The 11,942-nt window shown below is 39.1% G+C and overlaps 1 protein-coding gene across 2 annotated transcripts in view; it reads left to right on the top strand.

The window, feature by feature from the left end:
• The window catches only part of LOC112487595 (cyclin-dependent kinase 17-like), a 22,540-nt gene extending 12,295 nt beyond the window's left edge, over positions 1-10,245 (top strand). The window contains exons 3-5 of one of the 2 annotated variants that reach the window (XM_025059265.1): positions 95-259; positions 7,073-7,206; positions 9,035-10,245. In XM_025059265.1, coding sequence (XP_024915033.1) covers positions 95-259; positions 7,073-7,206; positions 9,035-9,211 — 476 coding nt within the window. In that variant the 3' untranslated portion in view covers positions 9,212-10,245. Of the gene's footprint in view, positions 1-94; positions 260-2,258; positions 4,252-7,072; positions 7,207-9,034 lie in introns of those variants that run through there. The other variant, XM_025059264.1, reaches the window with a different exon arrangement.
• Positions 10,246-11,942: the final 1,697 nt, after the last annotated feature.

The following is an 11,942-nucleotide window of genomic DNA, read 5'->3' as shown; positions in this document are numbered from 1 at the left end:
CCCGATAATTTCCATCTACCCATTTTCCTAATCTGTCCTTGGTTTGTCCTTCTGTCCATCCTGTCCACACTTGTGTTTGGGTCACATGAACCAGAGCCCATGGTGGTGTGTTCCTTGCACCCTCCTGCCTCTCATAGCGCTCCCTCCTTCCTGCGTCAGTATGCTGGGCATCTGGGCCGCACAGCCCTTCGCAGAGAACTGGGTGGAGGTCTGGAACGAGACCTGGCCCACCTGAGTCTTCACAGATTAGGATCTCTGGGTACACACACACACACACACAAATACACATGCACGCACACACGCACAACCTCAAAGCATTTTTAAACCTTTTTGTGCCCTTGTTTGTTTGTGTGGTAGTGGGGGGGTGGGGGGGGGTGTCAAGCTATTCTGAAATCACCAACTTTTTCCGAAGACTCACACAATTACTTGAGCTGCCCCTTAAAAAATGTTTAATTAAAAAAAAAAACATGTTAGATTTAACATACACAGAATAGGGAAGGATTTTTTACGAATTGATTTTTTAATTCGTTTGGGGACCTCGTACATTCCAGGATCAGATGTTTGCACCTCATGTTGCGTACATTGTATCGTAGAGTTAATTAAATTAAATTACCATGTTGCCATTTTTTCTCATTTTGCATTAAAATGATGATGGAAACGTGTCAGTTAGAAACAGATTTATATTGCACTATTACATATTTAAACTCAAGGCCATTTACCAAATACTAAGTATTAAGGATGTTAAGCAGTATTACTGCTTAAGCACAGTAGTTTCCATACGGCTGGTGCAGAAGGGTGTGGCATAGACAACAAAAAACAGCATAGCTGGACACAATGTGCTTTATGCTAATGCTAAATGCTCATGTTTGAGATAAAAAAAAAATTCATATTACACACATAATATATAGTATTGGAACTACAAAGATCCTCATGGTTGACGCTTTAACTGTCACTGGTCAGTAAGAATGTCTGCTAGTGTGGCAATAGCACCTTGACGTTAGGATGCTGGAACTGTTGGGAATGTTTTCTCGATCTGCTTTGTTCACCTCATTTTTTAAGTAATCTCTGTTTTTCTGATACAGTATCTTCTTTCCGAATCTTTCTCAACTGTTACGTTGTTCATAACAAATATGGTTTTATGGATGTATTTTGCTTAATACGGACCTTCAAACACCGTGCTCAGCAAATATTTAGTCCCCCGGAGGAAGAACTAAAATAACCCACGTTTCACGTCTCTCAAGCCATAGGCTATTTATTTAAATTTCAAATCAGTGCATACTACAATCTTGAATGTTTCTATAAAAAAAAAGAATTCATTTCACCAGATATTAGGACGGGAGCTTGTGATTGCAGGCCGCTCACCACAGAGTGAAGAGAATTGGGCTGCATCGGCGTCAGCAGAGAAGACAAACGTACACAGCTGTCATGATGACATGCAAGATTTCCCGTGACAAGAAATGCAGTGTCATGCTAACTGCAAGCAGTTCCAGGTCTTTGCAGCAGTATTTTTTCTTTGATAGTGTGTAGGGATGTCTTATATTAAACTTTTTGTCCAAAAACTTAATTTTGGATTCCAATATCCGCCGATACCGATATGTTATATTTGCCCCCAAAACTTATCAAATCAACTGTCGGGCAGTGGTGGCTTAGTGGTTAAGGAAGGTTGCAGGTTCGAGTCCACCAGCTGCCAAGTTACCCCTGAGGTGCTCTGAGCAAAGCTCAAAAGTTGCCCACTGTTCACTTTGGTGATGGGTTAAAAGCAGAGGTCACATTTTCTTATCACATGTATCTGGTAAAAAGTTAAATGATCGGATGATCTTTAGTAGCTTCATAATCTCTCACCCTGTCATCTTGACAAATATTTATTCAACCCTGACATTATGAAACGGAGTGACAAACTAATAATTACTCAGTGATTCAGTTTCTGATCCTGGACCTGGATCTGGTCCCGCTGTTTGGTTTGGCACCATGCGTGTCATCATTGACTTTTGGGGCGTTTTATATGTCAAGTCAAAACTGTTTTTGATGTGAAAGTGGGGCGTGCTGTGTGAACACCGTTGTTTAATCATGGCTGTTATGACAGAATGAAGATGACATTAAAGTTTTTGTCTTTTTTTTTTTTTTTTAAAGTTCTAGAAGTGCTTGGGAAAACACTGAGGTTTTTTAATAGTACCGAAACGTGGTAATAGCAATGACAGAAGCATCACCACTCGAATTCATACATTTTATTACATTCGGACACATGTCAAACTCGAGGCCTGGGGTCCAAATGTGGCCCGCCAAGTCGTTTTGTGTGGCCCATGGGAGCGTAAAAAAACATTTAAATCCAGGCAGAGTTTTTTAACCTGGTAAATTATTTGTTTTTTTTTTTGCTACATGTACAATAACATAATATCAATTGCAGACACATTTAATGTTACGTTATGGAATAGCTCCATATATACAGTCTGCTGTTTACAACCGGCCCTTCAAGGGGAACTGAATTGCTGATGTGGCCCCCTGGTGGAAATGACTTTTGACACGCTTGCCTTAGGATGTTCTCTGGGTAACCTCCCTGGTGTTGGTGCCTGCTACATGGCCCAGGCGTGGGCAAACGTTTTGAGTCGTGGGCTACAATTGTCCTAAAATTAAACACGGGGCTGGGCCTTTTTCTGCTGTCACCTCTCAATGAATTGTTTTTTTCTAATAGCTACAGCTAATATATATTTGCTGCAGCTGTGCAGGAGTCAGTGTGTATGTGTGTTTGTGTCATAACTGAATTTTGTCCTTCGCTTTAGACTCAGGAGGGAGATGGGGAAAAAAGGAACAAAAGCTGAAAGAAGGCTGGTGGAGATGTTTATGCCTCAGGGGTCTCCCTGCCTCATTCATGTTTTTGTCTTGATGAAACATAGTAGGAAAAGAAGGAGAAGAAGTGATGTGATTGAGAGACGGAGATTTTGGAAGTTATTGATTAAAAAAAAAGCGCCGAAAATTGTTGTCATTAATTTATAAAAGTGAGGTAATCGATATTTATCCATATCCATCTTTGAATCCAAACGAGGAGGGGAGGAGGGGAGGAGAGTGGGAGGAGTCTCAGAGGAACGTGAGCAAAGGGAGCAGCAGGAGAGGAGGAAAAGCTCTGACACAGTCTGTGTGGCTGATGACGACGATAAAAGTGGGAAAAAGAGGAAGGGAAGAGAAGAAAACCGAGACAGTGATGCAGGGAACGTGAGGATGAAGCAAGGTTATGAACATCATTATCAGGGAGAAAGAGAGAAAAAAAAAAAAATGCTGGATTACAAATAAGACCAAAAAGGGTTGTAGGTAGTGTTTTCATCCCAAGATGGAGCTGAAAAACCTTGACTGTTTTGAAATGAAAAGTTGAGATGAATCATTGGGATCATGCCAGTTTGGTAATGGTTGGTTATCAGGTCTGACACGTTGTGTCCTGTTTGCTGGTGATGCTAAAGCCTGTCTCCGTTAAATTGGATATTTAGAGTCTTTTTTTTTAGCCGAAACCAACTCCATTTTGCTGCAAGTTGAGTTTTCGCTGTCCTACATATACCTACGTCTGTCTCATTGGCCACGAAGATAGCACCGTGCGGTGTCCTATATACAGACAGATGCCACGGCCACCGCACCGGTAACTAAACTTGTTTTTGCCCGGGGTGATTTCTGCATTTCGGGAGTGAGGCATCTGCAGTGTTTTTGTATCTAGTCAGTGTTTGACCTTCTGAGTCAGCAGCAGTGTTGAGACTGTTGAGAAAGAAAAGGAGGAAAGGAGACCAATGGAGGGAGAGAGGGAGTGTCTACAGGAAAAAAGACACCGATAGAAAGGGAGCGAGCGAGAGAGAGGGGGAGAGAGAGAGAGACGGACGGAGCAAGAGAGAGAGACACGGACAGACAGAGACTTGGTGCGGAAGAGTCGCCGTGTTCGTTCTGCTGGACTAGAATCATGTCACCTTTTCTACAAAGAGACGTTTCCTTCTTCACGTCTTTGGACTATTGATTTTTATTCATTTATTAAAAATTTTTTTTTTTTTTTTTTTTTTTGCAAAACCGTCAAATTTTCTCAAACGTACCATATGATGTCCTCACCGGACAATCCCCCAGGTTGCCCTCCTTCCCGCCCCCCTCCTCTCTCTCGCGTGGGTGAGCACCCTACAGTGGGAGAGGCGGTTAGGACTGTTGAGAAAGACGCCCCGTTGAGGCTGTCACCGTTCCGCATGCTTCGAGTCCTGGACTCGTGCCGTCCCCCAGGTATCCGTATCGGTGAGTTTGGTCACTTTTGTCGGCTGTTTCACTGTGGGATTACATCATTTTTCAGGAAGAGAGATTTATTTTTATTTTTTTTAAAGTTAGTCCAGAGAGAAAAGAAGTGGTGTTAGCACAGTGGGACACAGCAGCAGTTGATCCATGACTGCCTCTATCAGTAAGTCCAAAGGTTTTGATCTGAGACTTAACTGTTAATAGTCCTTTGTTCAGAACAATCTCAGTGACACAAACTCATTTCAGGACACAGCAACAGACCAGCAGCACCATTAAAATTAGACAGAGAAGAAAGACATCTAGATAGAATTAAAATAAACCTGACATCAGGTCACGTAAGTCTCACCATGTCTGAAAGTTTAGGTGAGAACAATTTTGAGAATTTTGAGCCAAATTGATTTCCTCACCATGTCTGAAAGTTTAGGTGAGAAAAAATTTGAGAATTTTGATCCAAATTGATTAGGCTTTATTTTCCAAAGTTAAACCTTATTTAGTTTAAAAAGAAAAAAAAAAGAAGAATTGATCACCAAACGCATCTTTGTTTTTCTCTTTGTGCTAGCAGTGAAAACCAGTCCTCATTCAGGCACCAGTAGAGTCAGAGTTGGATGAAGTCATGTCACTGATTTACAGAAAGTCAGCAGTTGTAAGTAGGTCACCCAGACTCCACGCAGAGGAGCAGGTGGAGCTCTTTGCATCTTTATTCTCGGCTCAAATGCAATTGAAGAACTGAAGATGATGATGATGATGATGAACCACAACAGGGACTGATGTCCTGAACGGGACAGTCAAGGTCTTGTTGTTAGATGGATGGATGGATGGGTGTGTGGATAGATGGATGGATGGATGATAGATAGATAGATAGATGGATAGATAGATGGATGGATGGATGGATAGTTAGATGGATGGATGGATGGATGGATTATAGATAGATGGATGGATGGATGATAGATGGATAGATGGATGGATGGATGATAGATGGATAGATGGATGGATGGATGGATGGATGGATTATAGATAGATGGATGGATGGATGATAGATAGATGGATAGATAGATGGATGAATGGATGGATGGATGGATGGATAGCACTTTATTTATCTCTCGGGAGTTCCCTTTGGGAAATTTAGGAAAATCTCACTCACTGACAAATAGATAAAATAAAGAATAAAATGGAAAAAAAAAACTTCAGTTAGACTTAAAGCCAAATTTCACACTACACGTTAAAATTCTACACAGACTATTTAGAGTATATGTGTCAAACTCAAGGCCCGTGGGCCAAATGTGGCCCACCAAGTCATTTTTTGAGGCCTGCGGGAGTTTTGTTCCCTTATAATAAAGTCCATGTCGCTGAGTTTCTTAACTTGATAAATTGCAATGTACAATATTTGAATTACCGTAATACGTTATGGAGTAGTTACAGCTATACAGTCTTACTGTCACAACCGGCCCTTTAAGGGGGACTGTGTTGCTGATTTAGAGGTTTTAAACTCAGTTAAAGGACCAGAAACGTGCAAATAAAGCAGAACAAATGAAAGCATAATTAATCATATCTTGATATTATTTAAAGATTACTTATATCTTTGTTCAAATAGTGTTTTTTTGTCAAAACGTAGAACGGGCTGTTCTTTAAATTACATTATTTTTGATTGAATTTTTTAAATTTGTCGTCTGCTCGAGAGAGTGACATCAGAGCTATAGAAGATACTGACGTGTGTGTGTGTGACATGCGAGTACATGCGCAAGATCAGTTTCCTCCGTGTCTCATTTACATTGACATCAGGGTTTGAAGGGTTGTTATCCGGTGCGTCAACTCATGGCTGTATCGCTGTGAAAGAAACAGATAAAGATGAACTGGAAACCACCTCAGGCTGCAACTGACAGACAACCGCATGATCATAAATAGCTTTGTCTGTTCTGTCCTACAGCTGGGGCGTCAGTATCACTTAAAAGACTCATTTTACTCTGCGGTTCTGTCTGCATCAACATTTTTTTTCTTTTCTTCTCCATCTGAGAAATGGGAACAGAGTTTGGTTAATATATTTGTAAAGGATAATCGGCATAAAGGCAACGTCGGACATCCTTTTTTTTTATATGCCATGGCCATTTCTGTTGAAATCATACTAAGCCCTAAAAAAAAAAAAAATTGCATTTATTTATTTAAGATTTCATATTATTTACACATCAGGAAATCGTGCAAAATGTATTTGTCTAGTTAAAAAAAAAGCTTCATTTAACATTGTTTGGGTATGCCTATTTGCATTGGCAGCTGTAGGGCGTTTAGGTCATGTCAGGAAAGCTTTGGGTTAATATTTGATATGGTAAACCAAATGTCAGGTGGCATGAGCTGGATTCAAATAACAATTTTTGACTCAACTGTGTAAATTTGAAGAAAGTTTCGTTTTTCCGTTTCCCAGATGGTTCATTTTAAGTTGTTGTTGTGCTTGTTTTTGTTTCCACTTTGCACGTCTCACATTAACCCTCATTCGTTCACACCACAGTAGGGAGCAATCCAATAAGACTTTTATTATCAGAGAGATGATGTGGACCTCTGCGTACTTGCCCGCCTCTGTGCATTTGAGTCCGTGTCTAACTGCTGCTCTCAGTGCTTGCTGGTTTATATTGATCAACACCTGATCTCACTGTCAGTGAACACCCTCTAAATTTAGGAGAGAGTGATGTGAAACAGAAGGTAGTCAAAAAAAAAAATGAAATCGTGAATGTGAATTACTCGGATCAGTTTTGATTTCTACTTCAATTAAAAAAAAAAACAAAAAAAAAAAAAAAAAAAAAAAAAAATCAAAAATAAATATGTATGTGTGTCACAGGTATAGTCCATGAAAACATAAAGATGGGATCAGACGGAGAGAGTGACCAGGCATCTGGAACCTCGTCTGATGAAGTCCAGAGTCCAGTCAGAGTCCGGATGAGGAACAACCACCACAGACGCATCTCTAATGAGGTAAATACGCACACTCACACACACAGATACTAGAAATGGGTCGATTTGATATTCAGGATCGGTCAAAATTTCAGGATTGATATAGAAAAAAACCCCCAAAAACAACCAATAGCCCGTCTGATGTGATAGCTAGGCCCAAATGCTAACCTTTACTTTGCGCGACAAAGTTTAATCGAGCTATCCCTAACGATATTGTCCTGAAGGAGAATACAAACCTGGCTATTTTACATCCATGTCCACTCACTGGTAACTTAGGAGAAGCAGCTAAGGCTAATTTGTTTGATTTTTAGTATATCTTAAAAATCTAGAAATGCCATTGAAATTTATAGAGTAGGCAACTGGACTTTGATAGACGTTTTCATCAGTTTCCACCAATGAAGTTGGTCTTTCGAGCTCAAGGAATAAGTGCAGTTGCTTACAACTAAACTCTATGGACACCATAAACCTGGATGAATGAGAGTCTTCACAGACATAGCCTTTAAAATTGTTAATATTGGAGGTTTTAGGGGTCTGTACATATTTGACATTGAATGTACAGCTGGACCTCCATGTAGACCTGGAGCCTCCCTGTCTTTTCATGTAGGTCATATTATTTCACTGATGTGTCATTGTGGATTAGTACTGGCGATGGTAGTTGAAAATAACAAACTTAGATTTTAAGTGAGGTGCCAGCACCCCTGGGGTTACGCGAGAAAAAGATGTGTTATGCTTTTTGAGTGGGATTTTTATGCACAATAAAGACGTGTGAGTAAACATTTCTATTGTAAAAAAAATTAAAAATCAAAAGCAGGCATCGGGGGATTCAGGTACTATAGGAAATGTAATCTATCCATCCATCCATGCATCCATCCATCCATCCATACAGACATCCATACATCCATCCATCCATACATCCATCCATCCATACATCCATACATACATACATACATACATACATACATCATCCATACATCATCCATACATCCATACATACATCCATCCATACATTCATACATCCATCCATCCATACATTCATCCATCCATCCATCCATCCACCCATCCATCCATCCATACATACATCCATACATACATCCATCCATCCATACATCCATACATACATCCATCCATCCATACATTCATACATCCATCCATACATGCATACATTCATACATCCATACATACATACATACATCATCCATACATCCATACATACATACATACATAGATACATACATACATCATCCATACATACATACATCCATCCGATACAAAAATATCAGTATAAAAATATGTACTTCTGAGTTGTTCAAAGTCTATATATTTTCTTGCATCTCCATAAGCTGCGTGTAGTGGTGCAAATATCCACAGTTCTTTTCACCTTGAATACGCCCGATGTGGAATCCTGTCAGTGATGTAATAAAGTGCACACGCATGAAAGGTTTTCCCATGCACCACATGCCCAGAATTCCAGAGGAAAACCGCTCACTATGACTTAAGAAATGGTTCTGTTTTTTTTCAAATGCTTCACTCTGAGAATCACTGAAACGAATCTGTCTTAAACATGTCTTGTCTAAAACCTTGTCTATTTTTTTCATTAGTTCAGTTGAAGAAAAGTGAACTATTTATGATAGAGTGATTAAAGATAATCAACCTTATGTGTGTATGCAGATCAAAAATCAAAATGGTGGCTCTATTAAGGCATGCTTTAAATATATTGTGAATGATGCTCTAGTGAACACCAAAAATACACTTATTTATAAGGCTTTGAATAAAAAAAATCAATTTCTATGGTCTATCAATTTCAATACATTTTATTAAATTTTTTTTTTTAATTCCTTCTGCATTACAGGACATAAACAAACGCCTGTCACTCCCTGCTGACATCCGGTTACCTGAAGGTTATCTGGAGAAGTTTGCCATGAACAGTCCACCGTTTGACAAACCAATGAGCCGAAGACTGAGACGAGCCTCACTGGTCAGTGTGTGTGTGTGTGTGTGTGCGTGCATGTTTACAAAGCAGCGCTGAAACAAGTTTGGTTTTATCTTCGCTTGTTGAACCAGTAACGACAGACCGAGACGGATTATTGGTCGTACGGGTCAGGGTTTCTTTGTCGGGTAACAGTTCAGGAATATGTTGTGTGAGTGTTATATTTAATTGTGTGTCTGTTGTGCATTTAGGATGTGACATACATGTGTGTATAAGAACATGGGCTGCAGGAATGTTGGCTGTCTGATTGACTTGTTATGAACAATTAATTATATTGAATTAATTGCAACTTAATTCAATATAAAAATAATACATATTTTTAAGAATATAGTGGAATTTAGATTTTTACAGATAAATCAGAAATAGCTGAAATGGCCAGAAAATTAAAAAGAAAAAAGTAAAAAAAAAAAAAAGAGAAAAAAAAGGGTCAAAGGTAGTAAAATAATTTTAAAAATTGCACCAAACTTAGTAGTCTGAAAGTAGCCAAAACTTGGTAGTAAAAGTTTGGATTTAGTTTGTTTCTATAGGTTGCCCTTAGACTGTCAAAACTCTCCAGGGAATCGACCACTTTTACCCCACAACGACCAACATTAGTTTTTCATTTCAACCCCAAATAGTATTTAACAATAGAAAACAATGAATGAAAAATGAATGCATAAAGGAGTAAATGATTGATCTTCGTAAGTTAAGTTTTTCTTTTTTTATTTGTATAGTACTTTTCACTGAAAGAATTTACTATTAAGTACCTCAGTTAATATCGACATAATATAAACTGTAATACAACCCAAGCTTAGCTAAAAGCCTGTTTGAAATACAAAACAAAGACAGACAGCAACATAAAAAAATACACAAACAAAAATGAAATCTACACCCTGTTAAAAGCACGTCTAGACAACTGGGTCCATAGCTGCCCTTTAAAAGTCTCGGCTATAGTAGTCTGGGGTCACTGATCGAAGTTAGTTAAGTTAGTTAGTAGTTTTAAGAGGATCTGAGAGAACGTGCAGTTCTACACTTTCAGCAGCTTAGAAATGTAAGCCTGACCAGTTAAAAAATGAGAACTCCCAAAAAAAAAACAAAAAAAAAAACAAATTCAAAGTTCTGCTTACATTGGTGGTTTAGCAGTTAGCAAAGCCCCCACCGCAACCCCAACAGAAATGAGATTAAAGTGCTTCTTCACTGTGGTACCAGTGTCCCGACTATGTTCCTGGTATCTTCTCACACATGAACATTTAATGTGAAACCGTGTTCTGTGCTCCGCAAATGGCTGCTTGTTTAATGATCTCAAATGAAGCTGCTGTGGATCAGTTTTCCAGCGCAGCTGTCAGGCACCTTCCATCTATTATTCACAGCAACTCAATGAGACCTGCTGATTTTTAATCCCTGAAAGGAAATGATACATGGAGTGTTTTTTTTTATTTTTTTATTAATACTTTTACACAACACATTCTTGGTGTATTCAACATTTAAAATAATAATGAAAATCAATCAACCAAACATTTTAAGCCATTTTGGCCATTTTTGCCGAGTTAGCACTGAGGTGCTTTCAGCATGGCACCGTCCCCCACTCACTGCTCCCCGGGCAGCTCAAAGCTGCTTACTGTTCTCTTTGGTGATGGGTTAAAAGCAGAGATCATATTTCATTGTGTGCAGTGGTGTGCTGTGTCACAATGATAAGTAGTTCACTTTCCTTAAAAATGGAGTTACTTCACTTTTAGCTGGAAGGCAAAGTTAGCCAGTAGCCAACAACATAGCACCAAAAGATCAAGGAAAATAGAAAAAACAGAAAAGCGTATTGTTTGCCATTGTCTCCCATTAATTAGTTGTTAAACCAGACAAAAAGTGACATTAAAGATAATATAGCATTAGCTTTTAGTAGCTAACACCTGTGCAAAGATAACCAAGAGCTAAACAACTCCTTATAAGAACTAAATAATTGAATGCGTTAAACAAATACTTAAAATGTAAGCCTTAAAGGGGTGTAGGAAGTTAAAAAGTGCACTTTTTTCCCCCATCAAATTGTGTCTTTACTTAGTCACTTTAGTCGGTGTCTTGGTGCCGATGTCATCTTAACATATGCTGCACATGCTCTGTTGGACACCGGAGGGCGCTGTTGCTTTCGTTAGCCATTTTTATAATGACGTGATCAGCAGCCTGGAGTCGATACAGCAGTTACTGTATATAGACATAAACACATCTGAATCGACAGACAGTACCAGTGAAAAAAACAAGTTCATATAATAAATAATTCAATCCAATGTGAGTAAGTAAACAGTGACCTGCAGAGGGCGCAGTGCGACGTAGCGCCATCATTAATGATTCATCACTTTCAGCCTCAGGGTCACATTCATAATGTAGATGAGACCTTCACGAACACAGGGTAATTAATGAGGAAGTCACTTATAGCCACTCATGTCCTCTGTTTGGCTTCTGTCGTCTGACTGTGCCCCCTCCGACCCACACGTCCATCATTATATCTTGTATCATACCACAGTAGGCTCAGGCTTAATGTTGTTTAGGAAACACGTTCAGAGAGAAATAAACAGTACAAGCACAATACATTAGTGGATGCTGTGTGACTGGCTGCTCCAGGGATGGAGAGGACTCATTTGCATGAGTCTTAAAATGAATCTTAAAAACCAATGTCAATTTTTAAAAATTTGATAGATAGACAAATAGATAGATAGATGGATGTATAGATGGATAGATGGATAGATGGACGGATGGATAGATAGATGGATAGATGGATGGATGGATAGATGGATGGATGGAT

Source organism: Cynoglossus semilaevis, chromosome 10 (genome assembly GCF_000523025.1).
Source record: "Cynoglossus semilaevis isolate Cse_v1.0 chromosome 10, Cse_v1.0, whole genome shotgun sequence".
In the NCBI taxonomy this organism is placed as follows: domain Eukaryota; kingdom Metazoa; phylum Chordata; class Actinopteri; order Pleuronectiformes; family Cynoglossidae; genus Cynoglossus; species Cynoglossus semilaevis.
The sequence above is the reverse complement of the archived record's forward strand: the minus strand, read 5'-3'. Positions and strand labels throughout refer to the sequence as shown.